The 22,042-nt window shown below is 43.6% G+C and overlaps 1 protein-coding gene across 1 annotated transcript in view; it reads right to left on the bottom strand.

Annotated features, from left to right (window-relative positions):
* Nucleotides 1-5,335: 5,335 nt before the first annotated feature.
* LOC124615504 (UDP-glucosyltransferase 2-like) overlaps nt 5,336-22,042 on the bottom strand; it is a 61,293-nt gene continuing 44,586 nt past the window's right edge. The window contains exons 6-7 of the mRNA XM_047143459.1: nt 21,059-21,278; nt 5,336-5,902 (exon numbers count right to left, since the gene is read on the bottom strand). Coding sequence (XP_046999415.1) covers nt 5,611-5,902; nt 21,059-21,278 — 512 coding nt within the window. The 3' untranslated portion in view covers nt 5,336-5,610. The remainder of the gene's footprint in view (nt 5,903-21,058; nt 21,279-22,042) is intronic.

Below are 22,042 nucleotides of genomic sequence, written 5' to 3'. Positions count from 1 at the left end.
AGAATAAATTGTGAATTCTGCCAGATCCATGAATTTCATTTGGTAGTCAGGTTGGAAATTTTTGATATCGATTCTAACACGTTCTTCCACCATAAGCTGGTGCTTACAGCCAAGAGCCAAACTTATATCCAGTAGGCCAACTGGCGTTCCTTTACGTGCAACAGTTTCAGTTTCAAAGTAATTGCTTGTGTCACAGGAGCACTCTGTTGCGTTTGAACCAGGTATAAGCACAAGTTTACCATTTTCAGCCCAGGAATCACTCATAGAGTCGTTTTTTTGTTTTTACACAAGGCTCCCCTTGCACTGTTTACGTGAATGACGTAGCATTTAACATTGTCAAGCAGAATTAGTAGTTTTGGGAGTCGATACTGCTGTTACAATAAATTCCATTAAAGAGAAAACCCAAGAAATTATTATTGTTTTTAACAAAGTTCTTTGAAAATAGCCACTCCTTAATTATGAGGAAACACTTTATATTTAGGTCTGTTCAACAAAACGAGTCTTACCAAAAACTAATGTACTGCATGAACAAGAGTCAGTGAACAGTGTGAAATGCTCAACACTTTTGGGTCGACATATTGATGGAAACTTGTGTAAGAAGCGTATTATCGACCTGCTCGAACAATTACGTTCCAATTTGCTTTTCGTGTAATTGCTACTCTCGGAAACAAACAAATCAGTCTCCTAACAAATTTCGCGTACTTCCACTCATTAATGCCTTACGGAATAATTTTGTGGGGCAAGTGATCATATCGACATAAAAGCGAACTCTAAGAATAATATGTGATGTTCACCTGCAGCTATCTTCTACATATCTTTTCAGCGAACTATACATTTTACCTGCATGAGCTCCGAGCGAGCTAGCAAGCGAGAGAAAGAGAGAGAGAAGGAAAGAGAGAGAGACTATTCTAGTATTATGAAATACCTTTCACTTTTGTAGTTGTATCTCCGAACTGAACTCGTTCTTAGCTCTCAGAGACACTAAATCATAGACTTCCACTATTTGGCGATACGTATTAGTGTTTCTATTAATAAAGATAAAAAGACTTACCACCTAAACTTATTTGAAAAAACAGTTGCACTTGGAGGATGATGGAAGCTAGCCGAAAAATACGGAACACGGTTATTAAAATACAAATAATGATGTAAATTTGGAAATAACATTTTTTATGTACACAAAATACAATTCTGCAATTGCTGTTTAAACTGTTAAAAGAAGACAGAATACAGAAGAAAAACAATTTGATTCGACAGGAAATCTGTTAAGTTTATTAACTTCGAAAGAAAGAAGTGAAACAATTATTTGTTTATGTAGGAGAGGTGATTCGTTTTACATTCATCTGCATTCAAAAGTTACAAATAAATTATTCGTTGTTGCTCAACACACCATTATGCACTTCACAAGATACCAACAGAGCCAACTACATCCATAACCAAAAATCTAGAAACACTTAACGATCTACTATTCTTTTAATAAATTGCATATTTTAATCGTTAGTATACGTTTGCAATAAGTCACTGAATGTTTTTCAGAACTTACGTCTAAAAATGTTGTGAAAGTATGAAAACAATCTTTCTGCGTTGTGACTCACACGATCACTGGGTACGAACTGGATTGGATGCGGAGCATCACGGAAACATTTTGAAGGCGTTGATGCGTTGCCCGTTTAGTAGCATCACTCGACTGATGAGAAATCACAGTATTCCACATTTCCCGAATGTTCCATAACACCCAAATTCATATATATATATATATATATATATATATATATATATATATATATATTAATTAATAAATCGCAATTGTAGAATAATACTGATATCCATACTTACAACACTAGTAGAAAAAATTACCTTTGTTACGCATTGCTACAGTCGTCAGCGTGTCAGAAAGGAGTTCAGTATGCATCATCAAAAATTTGCCCAAAATATAAAACATCTGGCAGGTACCAAAGTAGGTTTTAATCTTAACCTAAAATTATTTCATCTGGCCAACTCTGTCTCTTCCATAGTCAAATTGAAATTAAAAATCGTGTAACCTGTAAGAAACTATTTTGAAGTGTAATTACTTGAGTAGGTTTGATGAATAATACGTTAATTAATATTAAAACTAGTTATGTGCACATAACCTGCAAGCTGTTTCCACATCATTGCTATAAAATGTCGTTCAATTGATCTATGGAATATGTATCTAACTAATATTAGAATACGGCATACAGGAAAGAGATAATGAAAGAGTCGTGTGGCATTGTGGGCTAGGATACGCTGATGCACACAGGTTGAGTCCCCTAACTGAAATGCCGGCCGCGGTGGTCTAGCGGTTCTGGGCGCTCAGTCCGGACCGCGCGACTGCTACGGCCGCAGGTTCGAATCCTGCCTCGGGCATGGATGTGTGTGATGTCCTTAGGTTAGTTAGGTTTAAGTAGTTCTAAGTTCTAGGGGACTGATGACCACAGATGTTAAGTCCCATAGTGCTCAGAGCCAATTGAACCCTAACTGAAATGGGTTTCCTTCCTCAGCGCTTACCGTGCTTTGCGTGAGAGTCTTAAATGCGTCTGTGATGCAGCTGTGATGGGAGAGTGTTTGATGTTGTGTGATGATGAGAGCAGGGAGACGGGAAGACCCGCTGCCGGCAAATAGCCCACTCCTCTCGAACAACATCAAGGGAAGTAAGGGAGCGACCGAACTTACCGTCGCCATGCTATGAATGGGTCGCTGTCGACGCTGTCACGTGATCTCACTCCACGAGACATTGATCAGAGGTTTTGCATCCAAGCCGGGCCACTGGCGCAACGTCTGCTGATGAGGAACTTCATGCTGCCTTCTCTACTCCCCTTGTCGGCCAAATATTGGCAGTGAAATTTTCTTCCACCTCCAGGATTCGATCCGGTTACCTCCCAATTCGGATATGACTTTACGGAATATTACTGGCAATGCAGACGAGACCAGACGTCGGTCCATCATGCCCCACAAACGCTTCTCCTCAACAGCGCTGTCGACTGTGCCAGAGCTTCTTTTAGGAAGCGTTTATTTCTGTCAGTATGGGAAAGGATGGCAGTATGTGGGAGCATCGAGTTGTCCTTATCTGTGAATAGGGCTGCAGTACAGCTTATGGAAGTTACTTTTGTGTGAGACAATTTATCCACAGTTTTTTGAATCTAGAGAGAGGACAGTATGACGTGTACTGCCTGTATAACATGTAAATAAACATTTATGTTGGGTATTAGCTCAGAATGTTCGTTTTGACGTTGCAGTAGTGTATACACACAGGACAACACTAAATATTCTGCATCTTTTCATTTTATTAGTATTATTTGTTACCAACAAAGACATTTCAGGCTTTGCTGTGGTCATTTTAATATGCGACTTTTCTGACTGGGAGACGTTGCGCGTTCTATGGAGGAAAAATTTATTTTCTTGAAGTCCACAGAATACTCAAGTCAAACCAATTCACATCAAAGTTGGAAGAGTATATTTCCGTCCTTACACCCACATTTGATACTTGCATAACATACGTAGACGACACACAGCTCACGCTCTATGAGGTTAGGAATTCTATAATAAATTATTTTCTTTAGCTTTCTAGAGCGAAGGGACCAGGGTGGGGGGAGGGGGGGGAGGGGGGGGGGAGCGGCGTGAGAGAGGGAAACATGTGAAGCACGATGCTGCAAAGAAAAATTTTGCCTAATATACTCGTATCTTACGATCTGGACTACCCAGTTTCGTTTAACCGTCGTGAAATTTACTGTCTGTATTACATGTTGTTACCCACCAAAGGTAGCTATCCGAAAGCATAAATTTTCTTCACGCATGCTGTTGAAAACGCCTCCCATCCGAGGGTTGCCCAGAAAATAATGTACCGCAATTTTTTTTTCTCATCCGAAAACAGTGTTACGACTGCGAAACGTTACGTGTGCATTAGCTGAAGTCTTCTGAGTGAGCGCGTCAAGTTTCCGTCATTTCCGACAGATAGCGTAGCCGCAGGACAGTTTCAGATGGTGTCTGTAGATGACGTACGTTAAAAGCAGCGTGCCATCATTGAATTTCTTACTGCAGAGAAAGAAACTATCAGGAATATTCATAAACGCTTGTGCAAAGTCTATGGCGCATCTGCTGTCGACAGAAGTACAGTTAGTCGCTGGGCACGGCGGATGAGTTCATCAGAAGGCGGTTTGGCGGACCTCCACAATTTGTAGCGATCGGGGAGACCATCCACGGCTGTCACACCTGACATACCTTGAAACGTCCCCTTAGAAAAATTAATGAATTACTGTGCTGATAAACCTCTTACATTATTTGATTTTCAAACAGCTGAGCAGAACTGAACGTACTCAGACATTTCCCATTTCGCTCTTTACCTATTCTGATCGACACTAAACTGACACACAATATTTTTAGGCAACGCAATCTGACTTTCAAAAATCCCTACAAAAGAATGGCCCTGACTAATAATAACCTATACCTTTCACAAATCACTTACCTCACAAAAATCTTCGTAACTCGAACTACTGCAATACAGCGAGCGCCAATACTGCCAGTAAATAAAAGATTCTAACTACTGAAGGTACTAACTACTGATAGGCATAGTTAGCAAATGAAAGATTTTGATAGAGAACAAACAATGTATTTACCTTAATAGTGTTCAAAAGTCATAATATATATAGCAGTTCATGACATCCAGTCTTACAAATTTACTGTCTCTGATGGACACACGTCCAGATCATCCGTTCTCAAAACTCCGCCATTTCTCTCCCCACATCCACCACTGCTGGCGGCTCACCTCCAACTGCGCAACGCTACGCGCTTTTAACATCCGACTGCCCACTACAATAGCGAATATTACAACAATGCTAACCAGCCACAGACTGCACACAGCACAGCCAGTGACTTTCATACAGAGCGCTACGTGGCGTTACCAATATAAAAACATAAACAGCCTACTTACAACCTGACATAGCCTCCTCGGACTTTCACTTGTTTAGGCTATTGAAGGATGACATTCCTGGAAGACATTTTGAGGACGATGAGGAGATGATTCACATAGTGAAGCACTGGCTGCACCACCAGGACAATGACTGGTACCGACAGGACATACACGTCCTTGTCTCGAGCTGGAGGAAGGTCATAGAATGGAATGGAGATTACGTGGAAAAACAGGGTGTATGGAAAAAAACCATTCCTTCATGTGTGTTGGTTGGCTCTGAGCACTATGGGACTTAACAACTGAGGTCATCAGTCCCCTAGAACTTAGAACTACTTAAACCTATGTAACCTAAGGACATCACACACATTCATGCCCGAGGCAGGATTCGAACCTGCGACCGTAGCGGTCGCTTGGTCCCAGACTGTAGCGCCTAGAACCGCTCGGCCACTCCGGCCGGCCCTTCATGTGTGTATTTCTCTGTATGTTCAATAAAGGACTGTTGAAGAAAAAAATGCGGTGCATTGCTTTCTGGCCAACCCTCATAAAAACAATGCAAAAAGCATAATTTCAGCACTGTACGGCAACACGTATAACCAGCAAGTAACATTCCACTCAAAGTGTACGGCTTCACCTGACATCTCTCACGATATTTTATCGGGCCGTGCACAAGCACTGCTGACTGTTGCTCAGTTACTCTTGATTTTCTTCCGCTGCGCTCGGTTGCCGGCTAAGAAAGGCCCGAGTATCCAGCGCAGACCGGCGTAGACGGACGCCAGTGCGAGCAGTACTGTCGTCAGAATGAGAGCGGCGACATCTATGAGCAGGTACTGGTACCAGGCCAGGTCCAGCGCGGCGGACCTCAGGTGCGGCGCCCCCTGGTGCCTGATGACGTACTCCACCCAGTACACCGCCTCCTCCAGCGGCGGCCGGGGGCGGTCCCGGAACAGTGCAGACAGCTGCTTCATGCGCTTCCTGTAGCTGAAACAATGGAGATGGCGGCAAAGTGGTCACTGTGTGCTCTGCGTAAGACCTGAGGAAAGCAACTAATGCGAATTGCGGCGTTGTACTGTCTCTTTATACAGGGTGTTACAGAAAAGTTACGGCTAAACTTTCAGGAAACATTCCTCACACACAAAGAAAGAAAATATGTTATGTGGGCATGTGTCCGGAAACGCTTACTTTCCATGTTAGAGCTCATTTTATTACTTCTCTTCAAATCACATTAATCATGGAATGGAAACACAGCAACAGAACGTACCAGCGTGACTTCATACACTTTGTTACAGAAAATGTTCAAAATGTCCTCCGTTAGCGAGGATACAAGCATCCACTCTCCGTCGCATGGAATCCCTGATGCCCCGATGCAGCCCTCGAGAATGGCGTATTGTATCACAGCCGTCCACAATACGAGCACGAAGAGTCTCTACATTTGGCACCGGGATTGGGTAGACAAGAGCTTTCAAACGCCACCATAAAGGAAAGTCAAGAGGGTTGAGGTCAGGAGAGCGTGGAGGCCATGGAATTGGTCCGCCTCTACCAATCCATCGGTCACCGAATCTGTTGTTGAGAAGCGTACGAACACTTCGACTGAAATGTGCAGGAGCTCCATCGTGCATGAACCACATGTTGTGTCGTACTTGTAAAGGCACATGTTCTAGCAGCACAGGTAGAGTATCCGGTATGAAATCAGGATAACGTGCTCCATTGAGCGTGGGTGGAAGAACATGGGGCCCAATCAAGACATCACCAACAATGCCTGCCAAAACGTTCACAGAAAATCTGTGTTGATGACGTGATTGCACAATTGCGTGCGGATTCTCGTCAGCCCACACATGTTGATTGTGAAAATTTACAATTTGATCACGTTGGAATGAAGCCTCATCCGTAAAGAGAACATTTGCACTGAAACAAGGATTGACACATTGTTGGATGAACCATTCGCACAAGTGTACCCGTGGAGGCCAATCAGCTGCTGATAGCTCCTCGCACACGTTGTACATGGTACGGAAACAACTGGTTCTCCCGTAGCACTCTCCATACAGTGACGTGGTCAACGTTACCTTGTACTGCAGCAACTTCTCTGACGCTGACATTAGGGTTATTGTCAACTGCACGAAGAATTGCCTCGTCCATTGCAGGTGTCCTCGTCGTTCTAGGTCTTCCCCAGTCGCGAGTCATAGGCTGGGATGTTCCGTGCTCCCTAAGACGCCGATCAATTGCTTCGAACATCTTCCTGTCGGGACACCTTCGTTCTGGAAATCTGTCTCGATACAAACGTACCGCGCCACGGCCATTGCCCCGTGCTAATCCATACATCAAATGGGCATCTGCCAACTGTGCATTTGTAAACATTTCACTGACTGCAAAACCAGGTTCGTGAAGAACACTAACCTGTTGATGCTACGTACTGATGTCTTGATGCTAGTACTGTAGAGCAATGAGTCGCATGTCAACACAAGCACCGAAGTGAGCATTACATTCCTTCAATTGGGCCAACTGGCGGTGAATCGAGGAAGTACAGTACATACGGACGAAACTAAAATGAGCTCTAACATGGAAATTAAGCGTTTCCGGACACATGTCCACATAACATCTTTTCTTTATTTGTGTGTGAGGAATGTTTCCTGAAAGTTTGGCCGTACCTTTTTGTAACACCCTGTATTCAGTTACCTACCGTTCTACACAAACTCGCAGTTTCTGCTAATACGATGGATCCCACAGTCTCTGAGAGTACGAAGGACTCCACGGAACTCGTAGTACGTTGACAAACAAAGTCTTCTTCTAATATGATGGAATCCACAATTTCTGTTAGTATGTTGTACCATACTGCTTCTTCAGGTACATTGGAAAGTGTAGTTTCTGCTAGTACGGTTTAACATGCCGATTTTTATGCTGGGACACTGGAATCCGCACTTTCTACTAATATGGTGGAATCTATAGTTTCTGCTAGTATGTTCAACCCCACAGCTTCAACTAGTACACTGTAAACTGCACATTCTGGTAGTACCGTGGGACGTAAATTTCTGTTGGGATATTGGAACCCATAGTTTCGACTAACATATTTGATCACGCCTTTTCTGCTAACATACTGGAATCCTCAGTTTCTCCTAGCGCAATGGAACCTGTACTTTCTGCCAGTGCATTATAAACTGCAACTTCTCTTAGAACAATGGACCCCACAACCTCCACTAGTATGATGCAACACGCAGGTTCTGCTAGTATTTTGGAATACGCAGTGTTGATAAGACTATGAAACCCATAGTTCGTGATAGTATACTGAAACCTGTAGATTCTGCCTGCGCGTTGGAAATTGTAGTTGCCACCAATAGAATGTAACTCGCGATTTCTGTTATTATCTTGGAAACCAAAGTCTCTGCTCGTATGTCGCAAACCACAGTTTCTGCTGGTGTGTTGGAACCCACATTTTAAGTTAGTGTGTTGGGATCCGCTGTTTTGGCAACAGTATGGATCCCATATTTTCTGCTGGTATGTCCAATCCTCCAGTTTCTGCTACTACATTGAAAACTGCAGTTTCTGCTAGGAGGATGGAACATGGCCTTTCCCTTTCTGCTCTTTTAGAATTTTGGAACCTACAGTTTCTAGACGTCGTACTGGCGGAAGTAAAGCTGTGAGGACGTGGCGTGAGCCGTGCTTGGGTAGCTCAGATGGATGCCGGCACGGTAGCTCAGCGTGTTCGGTCAGAGGGTTAGCTGCCCGCTGTAATAAAAAAACTGAGTTAATGGATCAGCGTCGAACTGAAACTGGTGTCTTGCCACGTCCGGCCCGAACAGATACAACGAACAAATAAAAAACGAAGAAAATGAGATTAAAAAAAAAAAATAAAAAAGATGATAGAGCACTTGCCCTCGAAAGGCAAAGGTCACGAGTTCGAGTCTCGGTCCGGCACACAGTTTTAATCTGCCAGGAAGTTTCACCTATAGTTTCTCTTAGTACATTGGACTCCACAGTTTTCCTAGTAAAATGAAATCCACAGCTTCTGCTGGCATGTTGAACCCTGCTGTTTTTGCTACTTATGTTGGAACCGCTGTTTTTGCTACTTCTATGGAACCTACAGGTTGTATTCTCCTAGTATGTTCAAATCCACGATTTGTATTGGTTTACTGGAACTCACGATTTTGTTAATACGATGACACCCATAGTTTCTGCTCGTGTGTTGAAACCTACAGTTTCTGATAATACGTTCGACATCGAGCGTTTAACACCGGAATGATGATATTTGTCCCATTGATACATACTAAAAATTCAATTTTCTCGATATCTTTATCCGTTTCCACGATACAGAGATTGAAAGTTACCCGACATGTACACGTAATATACAAGATTATAATGTGGCATGAGCTCAAAACGTAGTTTATAAACTAACTTAGAACGGAGAAAATATGCTATAAAGTGTATCCGTTATCATCACAACAGTTCTGGGAACCCCAAGCTGTTTGTGCGTTATTTTAGTTTCACGCAATTAGACTATCAAAATTTCACTGACCCATAAAGTGCTTTTCATATGACTGACATGCCCTGCTGTTGGAAGGAAATGAAGGGAACCAGCGGAAAGATTCTCCTATCGGAGCAAAAAACAAAGCGAATATGCTTCTGTTTAAAAGGATCTCTGAGTGAAGAGTGGGGTACCAGCTTCCTCATCCTACCTTTCTCAGCACTTTTAAAAATTTCACGAATATTTTGGCATGCGAACATATTAGTGCTTTTTTACGTTGGAGGAGAAGGAGAGAGTTGCTGTGGTGAAAAAAAGGGAAAAGTAATAAGCGGGCAGTGGTTGTGGTATGGAAGGAGCGAGGGAGACAAGGGCAGTGTGAAAGAAAGAGAGACCCAGTGGCAGTGACAGAACGGTGCTAGGAAAAGAGCGAAGGAGACAGCGCCAATGGGAGAGGAAAAAGAGAAGGAAGTGGGAGAGAGGCAGTGATAACGAGAGATGGCGTCTACGACAATGAGAACGAGGAAGAGGGAGATAGTGACAGCGAGAAGAGGCAGCAGTAGTGAGAAGGAAGGAATGAGATAGTAGCAGTACGAGCGACGAAGAGGGAGGGAGTGATAGCGAGAGGACAGTGCCAGAAAGAGAACAAGGGAAACCGTGGCTGTGAGGCAGGAGACAGTGAGAGTTTGAGAGACACAAAGAAATAATGACAATGAGTAGGGCTAGTTGATCGATTGAGAATGGGCAAGCACGTTTGGATGGGTTGAAAGACTTACAGCGATGGGCTAGCGTCTGTGAGTCAGCTGCAGGCTTTGAGAGAGAGAGAGGCGAGCTGCACGTTGAATATAGCGCGAACGTGTCCGCATTAAACAATTTTTAAAGGCGCTGACGAAGACAGAACTAGGCAGCAGGTACTCCCTTCGCATTTACAGTATTTTAATTAAATAGGAGCACACACGCCGTTTTTGTGCTCCGAAAGGGGCATATTTCCGCTGCTAGCAATATCAACTTGAGCAACTGCGCTATAAAAGTTATTTAAGAGAGATAGATAATGCATTGCTGTCTCCAGGATTCGAACGCGGACTCTGTAGGCCATCTCAACATCCTTTGGCTGCCTTACCATCGTTGCCGACAAAAATTCAGTTCAACACCACGAAAACGCACGAAAATTACATCGTCTGGGACTCGACTGCAGGACCTACAAGTTACACTGACGGAGATTACAACCTGATACCTTGGGTGCAAAATTACAGACATGAAGACACTTGATCTTTAGGGGAGGGAGAGCACATGGGGCTTGTTGCGTCCCAGTCCCAGGACGTTCAGGGAATAATTACAGATGTATGACCTTGAATTTCAACAGAAAAGGGGGTCGAGTCAGAGGTTGCTGCATCAACGTGACCCTATTTTAGTATTCCCATTCCCACACTACTCAGTTTCCGGTATCTCATAACATACCGTTTTGAGATGTTTCATCGTACAACCTGTATAGGTTTTCTTTTTATTCCTATTTAAACTGAAGCATTTATTTATTTTTTTTTAAAAAAAAAGAAACTTAGATACGCGCAGCATAGTCGTAACTTGCTGCCGCAATGATATGTTATCCGAATGGGCGGAAAAGACAAACTAACTTGAATTCCACCGATCATACGGGTATAGTTGGTGGCGACTTCAACCTTCCCTCGATATGTTGGCAAAAATACTTGTTCAAAACAGTTGGTAGGCAGAAAACATCTTCCGAGATTGTCCTAAATGCTTTCTCCGATAATTATTTCGAGCAGTTAGTCCACGAACCCACGCGAATTGTAAATGGTTGCGAAAACACACTTGACCTCTTAGCCACAAACAATCCAGAGCTAATAGAGAGCATCATGACTGATACAGGGATTAGTGATCACAAGGTCGTTATAGCTAGGCTCAATACCGTTTCTTCCAAATCCACCAGAAACAAACGCAAAATAATTTTATTTAAAAAAGCGGATAAAGTGTCACTAGAAGCCTTCCTAAGAGTCAATCTCCATTCCTTCCGAACTCACTATGCAAGTGTAGACGAGATGTGGCCCAAACTCAAAGATATAGTAGCAACAGCAATTGAGAGATTCATACCTCATACATTGGTAAGAGATGGAACTGATCCCCCATGGTACACAAAACAGGTCCCAACGCTGCTACAGAGGCAACGGAAGTTCAGAAGAACGCGAAATCCCGAAGATTGGCTAAAATTTACAGACGCCCGAAATTTGGCACGGACTTCAATGCGAGATGCCTTTAATAGGTTCCACAACGAAACATTGTCTCGAAATTTGGTAGAAAATCCGAAGAAATTCTGGTCGTATGTAAAGTACACAAGCGGCAAGACGTAGTCAATACCTTCGCTGCGCAGTGCCGATGGTACTGTTACCGACGACTGTGCCGCTAAAGCGGAGTTACTGAACGCAGTTTTCCGAAATTCCTTCACCTGGGAAGACGAATGGAATATTCCAGAATTTGAAACACGAGCAGCTGCTAGCATGAGTTTCTTAGAAGTAGGTACCTTGGGGGTTGCGAAGTAACTCAAATCGCTTGATACAGGCAAGTCTTCAGGTCCAGATTGTATACCGATTAGGTTCCTTTTAGATCACGCTCATAAAATAGCTCCCTACTTAGCAGTCATATACAACCGCTCGCTCACCGATAGATCTGTACCTACAGATTGGAAAATTGCTCAGGTCGCGCCAGTGTTTAAGAAGGGTAGTAGGAGTAATCCATCGAGCTACAGACCTATATCATCGACGTCGGTTTGCAATAGGGTTTTGGAGCATATACTGCATTCAAACATTATGAATCACCTTGAAGGGAACGATCTATTGATAATCTGATTTGATCCATTATAAATGGTTTTTGAAAGCCTGCGACAGTAGATACAATAGGTTTGTTTATAAATAAATAAATCTTCTGCTACCAGACACGATTTTTCTTTATTTTACTATTCGCACGACGCGTTTCGAGAAATAATTCCCTTTTTCAAGTGCGTTTTTTTGATGTGTGTTAAGCCATTTCTTTTGATGTGAGTCTGCTTCATTTTGTTGACTTTTACTGTAATATATAAGAAACGCGATTTTTAGTTGGGTATCAATTCTTTCTGTGAGGTTAGTGGCTAAAGTTTGAGAACAATTTGTACTTACAGTTTCGTAATGGTCCATTTGTGTAGAGTCTCACACACACTTAACATCACACACAACTTGTACATTTTACACATCGAAAATATCTTATATAAACAAAACAGTTACAAAGATCTTCTTACAGGTAGTTCACAGAGATAACATTATAGGTCTTCCACAGATTAAGATATGCTTTTGTACAGAGGTTATTTATCTTTACAATTTGGCTCATGAATTACTTATATTGATTTTACAATTGTGCTTATTTCTATGTTTTACTATTTTGATTTAAGTATATTATCGAAACATCTGAAGAAATTCACTGATTCACTTTCAAGTTTTTCATTTAATATTTTATCTTCATATTTTCTGTAATGTGAATATATCTCCAGTTCTTCAAGCAAATCCATTTTATGTCCTTTATTTAGTCGGTGGAGTACTTCGACATTTTGCTCTATTTTTCCAAATGGGTGTCCTGTATTATGTATGTGTGTTGCTATTGCTGATGTAGTGTGTTTGTTGTATGTGTATGCTCTAATGTGCTCTGTGTACCTGGTGTTGATATTTCGGCCTGTTTGTCCTACATAGAACTTGGCGCATTCCTGGCATGTTACTTTGTATATTCCAGAGTCTGAATATGGATCATCATTACACTTTATATTATGTATTGGTTTCTGGTGTAGTTGATTGGATGTAGAAAACCCAATTTTTACTCTGTGATTTTTGGAAATATTTGAAATCTTCTGTGATTCATTGCCTATGTATGGAATGCTAGATATATATTTGTTTTTCTCTTTTTCTTCTGTGGTGCAGTTTGTACCTGGGTTTCTCTTCACTTTGTCTAAGATTGTGTCAACCATGGAAGCATTGTAACCATTGGCAACTGCAATCTTCTTCACTGTGTTTATTTCTTGTTGCATATTTTCCTGGTTCAATGGTATTTTTGTTGCCCTATGCAGCATTGACCTGTATGCTGCCTGTTTATGGATATTTGGGTGACCTGAGGTTGCAGGGATTGTGGTGTCAGTCATTGTGCTTTTCCTATAAATTTTGAATGTGCATGTGTTGTTGTGTCTTGTAATATTTAGGTCCAGAAAGTTGATACTTTTATTTTGCTCATGTTCCACTGTAAATTTGATTTTCTCATTTAGATTATTGAATTATCAGTTGCAAAGCGATTTAGAAAAGATTGCTGTATGGTGTGGCAGGTGGCAGTTAACGCTAAATAACGAAAAGTGTGAGGTGATCCACATGAGTTCCAAATAAAATCCGTTGGAATTCGATTACTCGATAAATAGTACAATTCTCAAGGCTGTCAATTCAACTAAGCGCCTGGGTGTAAAAATTACGAATAACTTCGGTTGGAGAGACCACATAGATAATATTGTGGGGAAGGCGAGCCAAAGGTTGCGTTTCATTGGCAGGACACTTAGAAGATGCAACAAGTCCACTAAAGAGATAGCTTACACTACACTCGTTCGTCCTCTGTTAGAATATTGCTGCGCGGTGTGGGATCCTTACCAGGTGGGATTGACGGAGGACATCGAAAGGGTGCAGAAAAGGGCAGATCGTTTTGTATTATCACGTAATAGGAGAGAGAGTGTGACAGACATGATACGCGAGTTGGGATGGAAGTCATTAAAGCAATGACGTTTTTCGTCGCAGCGAGATCTATTTACGAAATTTCAGTCACCAACTTCCTCTTCCGAATGCGAAAATATTTTGTTGAGCCCAACCTACATAGGTAGGAATGATCATCAAAATAAAATAAGAGAAATCAGAGCTCGAACAGAAAGGCGTAGGTGTTCGTTTTTCCCGCGCGCTGTTCGGGAGTGGAATGGTAGGGAGATAGTATGATTTTGGTTCGATGAACCCTCTGCCAAGCGCTTAAATGTGAATTGCAGAGTAATCATGTAGATGTAGACCGTACCAAGTAGAAAATGTTGGCTTAGAAACTTGGTTACACTCAGGCTACAACATGCTAAGTGTGCATCTACATCTCACACGGACGCCATGGTGTGGCTGAGGGTACTTCTCTACTTTCCTCCCTCCTCTCTTCCGTTTCTGAGTGGTCCGTGGGAAGAACGACCTTCGATAAGGAACCGTGCGAGCTAGCTCTAATTTCCCTAGTTTTCTCGCTGTAGTTGCTGTGCAAGATGCATGTGCGAGGAAGTAGTAAGTTTCGGGAACCTTTGTGGAAGCATGTTTTCGGAATTTCAAGAGTTAACTTCTCTGTGATATGCAGTGCCTCTTGAGTAGCATCTGCCACTGGAGTATGTTGAACGTCTCCGTAACGCTCTTGTGCTTCGTCTACTAAATGAACCTCTGGATCTGCTCTATGTCTCCTATAATTCCAGAGTGGTGAGCGTCCGAGACCAATTACCAGCAGACAAGAATCGGTCGACCTAGTGCAGTAAGAGCCACTTATTTCCTGTATGAAATGCATTTCCTTACAATTATTTCCAGAAATGGCAGCGTGGCATGTGCTCTTCCTACAAATAGTTTTGTGTTTTCATTCCGTCATAGGCTACTCCAGTATTTTAGACATTTTACTATTGTTATTGTTTCCAGTGACTTATCGGTAGTAGTGTAATCGGACCGTAACAGATCTACTCGCCTATTTACGGTGAATTCATTACACTCATTTACGTTCAGTATCAACTGCCACTCCCAGTACCAGTCGAACGAAGACCGTCAGCAGTCTCCCTGCATTTCGCTACACTCTTCTAGCGTTGCATCCTGTATACGAGTACAACAGTATCTTCATGGGGCTTCTGGCGTTATTCACGAGATTATTTACGAAGGCATTTCAAAAGTTAATCTGCGTTTTGTTAACTTTTACTGAATGCCGTAGTACACCGCAAAGCATTGCAGTATTTATAAGGCAGTATTTTGAATTTTCAACATAGTCACCAGGGCACTGTAAAAAACGGCCAGAAACGTTCTAGTAATCTTTCAATTTCTCGACGATAGAAATGCAATCACTGGTCATTAGAGAACTGCTGTGTGAACGTCCTGATGGGTCGAAAATTTGCGATTGTTGCAGGCCAGTTCCGTGATTGCCTGAATATCGCCCACGGTCGATGTCAACAGCCTTCCTTCCCGATCAGCGTCACCCACGTCAGTGCAGCCTTCCTCACGTTGATGGCACTAGTTCACAACTGCTGGACACGACACACCATTTGGTCCATACGCCGCCAGGGTTTCACTATATAGATGTTTTGCACACAAGAATTATATTGTGTTGCGCTTATTGTCTGCAGCGCAGCAAGTCTGTGTCTGTTGGAAGCTCAGAGCATTTACTCTCTTCTGACAATGTTCTGCTCTTGTTGTGCAGTGGTCATGGCGTCACACGACATGTGTAACTCACGTTTTTAAGTTCGATTGTATACACACGGTGTTTCACAATTCATGTTACACACGTCTAAAGGTTGTAGAGGGGACTTAATAGATCAAGTTTTACAAGGGAACCCGTGTTCGGGAACGTCATCCAACAACGCTACAGTGTGTCAAAGTTATACTCGGCAGCGCCTGTGGATGTTCGTATACAGGGTTTTACAAAAAGGTACGGCCAAAGTTTCAGGAAACATTCCTCACTCACAAAAAAAGAAAAGATATTATGTGGACATGTGCCCGGAAACGCTTAATTTCCATGTTAGAGCTCATTTTAGTTTCTTCCACCTACGCTCAATGGAGCACGTTATCATGATTTCATACGGGATACTCTACCTGTGCTGCTAGAACATGTGCCTTTACAAGTACGACACAACATGTGGTTCATGCACGATGGGGCTCCTGCACATTTCAGTCGAAGTGTTCGTACGCTTCTCAACAACAGATTCGGTGACCGATGGATTGGTAGAGGCGGATCAGTTCCATGGCCTCCACGCTCTCCTGACCTCAACCCTCTTGACTTTCATTTATGGGGGCATTTGAAAGCTCTTGTCTACGCAACCCCGGTACCAAATGTAGAAACTCGTGTTGTGGACGGCTGTGATACAATACGCCATTCTCCAGGGCTGCATCAGCGCATCAGGGATTCCATACGACGGAGGGAGGATGCATGTATCCTCGCTAACGGAGAACATTTTGAACATTTCCTGTAACAAAGTGTTTGAAGTCACGCCGGTACGTTCTGTTGCCGTGTGTTTCCATTCCATGATTAATGTGATTCGAAGAGAAGTAATAAAATGAGCTCTGACATGTAAAGTAAGCGTTCCCGGACACATGTCCACAACATATTTTCTTTCTTTGTGTGTGAGGAATGTTTCCTGAAAGTTTGGCCGTACCTTATTGTAACACCCTGTATACAGAATGATTCCGTGATGGTGTTACAAACTTTCTAGGATGATGGAGAAGGATAAATACAACAATTTGAGATAAGGTTCCCTGTACCGGAAACGAACGAGTCTAAAGTTGTAATCGAAAACCGTTCTGATATCCATGACAGTGGAATACATGTTGTAGCGTAAATTTTAGGGTAGTCAACTTTCAGAGGTGCTAGTATGGACCAAAACGAGAAAAAATGTCCAGTTAACATCGGCTCTAAAATGCATTCCTGAAGAGATATGTGCACGTGTTCAATAAAGAAGTGTTTCACAGTAACGAAGATGAATAGGTGCTCATAGTTCCCCAAGTATGAATTTTAGAGTCAATGTTTACTGGACTTTTTACCTTGTTTTGGTGCCTACTACAACCTCTCGAAGTTGCCTATCAAACAATCTTACCAAGAACAGTACCAGTTTATGTAGTCCATTGTTGTCAGAGGTATCAGAAAGGTTTTCACTTATAACTATCGACTCTTTCGTTTCCTGTACAGCGACCATTACCTGAAACTGTTGCATTTATCCTTCTCCATCATCCTAGAAAGTTTGTAACGTCATCACGGAATCATCATGTGTACATACACTACTGGTCATTAATATTGCTACACCACGAAGACGACGTGCTCCAGACGCGAAATTTAACCGACAGGAAGAAGATGCTGTGATATGCAAATGATTAGCTTTTCAGAGCATTTACACAAGGTTGGCGCCGGTGGCGACACCTACAACGTGCTGACATGAGAAAAGTTTCCAACCGATTTCTCATACACAAACAGCAGTTGACCGGCGTTGCCTGGTGAAACGTTGTGATGCCTCGTGTAAGGAGGAGAAATGCGTACCATCACATTTCCGACTTTGATAAAGGTCGGATTGTAGTCTATCGCTATTGCTGTTTATCGTATCGCGACACAGTTGCTCGCGTTGGTCGAGATCCAATGACTGTTAGAAGAGTACGGAATCGGTGGGTTCAGGAGGGTAATACAGAACGCCGCGCTGGATCCCAATGGCCTCGTATCACTAGCAGTGGGGATGACAGGCTTCTTATCCGCATGGCTGTAACTGATCGTGCAGCCACGTCTCGATCCCTGAGTCAAAAGATGGGGACTTTTGCAAGACAACAACCATCTGCACGAACAATTCGAAGACGTTTGGAGCAGCATGGAGTATCAGCTCGAAGACCAGGGCTTCGGTTACCCTTGACGCTGCATCACAGACAGGGGCTCCTGCGATGGTGTACTCAATGACGAACCTGGGTGCACGAATGGCAAAACGTCATTTTTTCGGATGAATCCAGGTTTGGTTTACAGAATCATGATGGTCGCATCCGTGTTTGGCGACATCGTGGTGAACGCACATTGGAAGCGTGTATTCGTCGTCGCCATACTGGCGTATCACCAGGCGTGATGGTATGAGGTGCCATTGGTTACACGTCTCGCTCACCTCTTGTTCACATTGACGGCACTTTGAACAGTGGACGTTACATTTTAGATGTGTTACGATCCGTGGCTCTACCCTTCATTCGATCCCTGCGAAACCTACATTTCAGCAGGATAATGCACGACCGCATGTTGCAGGTTTTGTGCGGGCCTTTCTGGATACAGAAAATGTTCGACTGCTGCTCTGGCCAGCACATTCTCCAGATCTCTCACCAACTGAAAACGTCTGGTCAATGGTGGGCGAGCAACTGGCTCGTCACAAAACGCTAGTCACTACTCGTGATGAACTGTGGTATCGTGTTGAAGCTGCATGGGCAGCTGTACCTGTACACGCCATCCAAGCTCTGTTTGACTCAACGCCCAGGCGTATCAAGGCCGTTGTTACGGCCGGAGGTGGTTATTCTGGGTACTGATTTCTCAGGATCTATGCACCCAAATTGCGTGAAAATGTAATCACATGTCAGTTCTAGTATAATATATTTGTCCAATGAATATCTGTTCATCATCTGCATTTCTTCTTGGTGTAGCAATTTTAATGGCCAGTAGTGTACATACATTTACTGGCGCCGTCGCCTAAAACTTTGATTCTTTGTAACGTCGTTGGATGGCGGTTGAAGACATTGATTCCTCCTAGAAGTGTGTAACATGAATTGTGCTACCGCGTAAACTCAAGCGCCAGGACGCCAGTCGGGAGCGAAAGAGAAGAGAGTGTGTGAGAAGAAGCCAGCCAATCGCACGCTGACTGATCTCCCTGCCAGGACCACAACGCGAGAGCATCGGCTCCTATGCGAAGAAGATATAAGCGCCACGCCCGACTGGTGAAGCAGCTTCACGATTAGAGACTTGGATATCAGCGTCAACGTTAGGCACTTCGATAGCAGTTTAGGAAAGACATTTGTCTGTTAGAGATCAGTAGTCACTGCGAAGACTGGTTATTTCATATGTCGCCCTTTGCTTGCGGCACATCTTCGTAATTGCCGAAGTTAAGTATTGTATTTGGTCAGGTGTGATATAACTCATTAATACGAGTGGTTTGATTGTTAGTCCAGTGAACCGAGTAGGCAGGATTCCTGGACAGAATAAATTGTGGTTCAAATGGCTCTGAGCACTATGCAACTTAACTTCTGAGGTCATCAGTCGCCTAGAACTTAGAACTAATGAAACCTAACTAACCTAAGGACATCACACACATCCATGCCCGAGGCAGGATTCGAACCTGTGACCGTAGCGGGCGCTCGGCTCCAGACTGTAGCGCCTAGAACCGCACGGCCACTCCGGCCGGCAATAAATCGTGAAACACAACGTATACTATAATGAGTATTGTTCCCATTCCGAACATTAGGGTTGTCACGAAGTGTCTTTAACATTTGTCGATTTCATCCCCTTAAGAATCACACTTTGAATTATTATGAAACCCTGATTTCAGTCATAAATCTTGTGCGTACTCTTCTGTTGTGTACATAGTTCTGCATAGTTCTTTCCCACTAGAGCACGCCCTGCTAAGCACAACAGCGCAAGCGCAGCACTCGTCCGTTCCGCACTATGAGATGGCGCTGCCTTAGAGACGGACCAAATTCTGCTTCCGCCGATCCGCGTATTAATATATAACGCAGCCAATGAGATTGCTGCTAACGTAGGACCTTTTCTCCTCGCAGATCACACTCGCGCAGTGATACCTGAACGCTCGAGGTATTATAACGAGTGTACGGACCTCCGATTAGTCAGTCCGCATTAGTCTGCATTTGTCTGTACCAGTCTATAGTCAAGTTTCAGTCTGCGCCTAATAAGATTATCATATTCCTGTACATAGCCATGAAGAGAAATGAATAGACACTTTGTCAAGTATCACAGATATGTGAGAATAAGATTAACGTACCAAGACCAAAGGAACTTCAGATTGTCAGTTGTAAATAGGATCGAGAATCAAGTTAAGTAAGGTTTATGCTTGTTATTATTTTAATAAATGTGTGTGAAAATTAATCAAGTTCTGTTTAAAGTTGGTCAGCGTCAATCTGCTGCTCTAAGCGTGCAAGTGGCATTTCTATCGTCTGACCTAACGGCAGAAGATAAACACGCCACGATAAGACCACGAGACATATTGCTGACACTCGCCTACTTCGTTAGAGTGACAAGTCAAATAATCTGATGGTGTGTGTACCGAAGGTCTTACAGTACGCACACCACATCTTCATGTATCAAATTTCGTTCACAAACAAATGTCAAGGTGGCGCCACAGGTGCTCGTCGTGATTTCACTGTGTGTCATCGACGGGCATCTCAAGGGCATTGTGCGCATTTGAGCATGGTCAGCTGGAACACAGCGAGAGTCGGAGCTACACTACAGTTGCTTGTGGCGCATTCGCCTGGTCTCATTTGTGAGCCTGTCAAGGCATTCATGCACAATGTGCTCGCTATGGCGTTGCACGGTTAGGATCATGACAACATCATGGCTACTCATACTGTGCTAAATTGGTGTCACTAACAAGCTTGTCTGGAGTGTGACTATCACTCTGTTTGGTCTGCTGTTGCAACATTAGTGCAAGGCGACACTGCAACTGCTTGTGGCGTGCTCACCAGGTGTCATTGACGAGTCCTTCATGAGTGTCACATTCACTCTGCTAAGTCAGCTGTCACCAGGTCAGGGCAAGGCGATACCATGGCTGCCCATGGCAGTGCTCACCAGGTGTCAGTTACGAGCCCGTCAAGGGCGTCATGTTCATTCTGCTCAGTCAGCCGTCACACCGCAGGGCAAGGCGATGCCGCGACTGCTCTTGGCGTGCTCACCTGGTGTCGTTGACGAGCCTGTCCAGGGCGTCGCGCACGTTGTGCTCAGTCAGCTGACGCACCGTCAAAGTCAGGGCGGCGCCGCGGCTGCTCAGGGATGCGGCGTTGTGCAGCTGGTCGCCTAGGACGGGCACCACCAGCATGGGCACCCCTGCCGCAACCGCCTCCTGCAGGCCCAGCATCCCGCCGTGTGTGATGAACGCCACGGTCTTGGGGTGGTCTGCCACAAACACAACATCGCACTCCGTCAGCACTCACTCCTGACACAACGGTGTCGAATGCCTCTAATACGGACAGCAATGTTCCAACACCACATTCTAATCTATAGTAGGTACAGATACCTCTGTCGTAATGGACATAGCAAGTAGGAATAAAGACAGAGAGTAGTTCAGAGTTTGCGTCACGTACAATTATTTGTCCTTATGTTTTATCACGTGCTGTAATTTTAACACTGCTATTCTCAGCTCAAATTTTACGTTTTCTGTACCATTATACGAGGGCAGTTCAATAAGTAAGGCAACATATTTTTTTTCTGAAACAGGGGTTGTTTTATTCAGCATTGAAACTCACCAGGTTATTCCCCAATCTTTTAGCTACGCAACACTATTTTTCAACGTGATCTCCATTCAATGCTACGGCCTTACGCCACCTTGAAATGAGGGCCTGTATGCCTGCACAGTACCATTCCACTGGTCGATGTCGGAGCCAACTTCGTACTGCATCAATAGCTTCTTCATCATCCGCGTAGTGCCTCCCACGGATTGCGTCCTTCATTGGGCCAAACATATGGAAATCCGACGGTGCGAGATCGGGGCTGTAGGGTGCATGAGGAAGAACAGTCCACTGAAGTTTTGTGAGCTCCTCTCGGGTGTGAAGACTTGTGTGAGGTCTTGCGTTGTCATGAAGAAGGAGAAGTTCGTTCAGATTTTTGTGCCTACGAACACGCTGAAGTCGTTTCTTCAATTTCTGAAGAGTAGCACAATA

This window comes from Schistocerca americana, chromosome 5 (genome assembly GCF_021461395.2).
Source record: "Schistocerca americana isolate TAMUIC-IGC-003095 chromosome 5, iqSchAmer2.1, whole genome shotgun sequence".
In the NCBI taxonomy this organism is placed as follows: Eukaryota; Metazoa; Arthropoda; class Insecta; order Orthoptera; family Acrididae; genus Schistocerca; species Schistocerca americana.
This window is presented reverse-complemented; position numbering and strand designations above follow the sequence as displayed.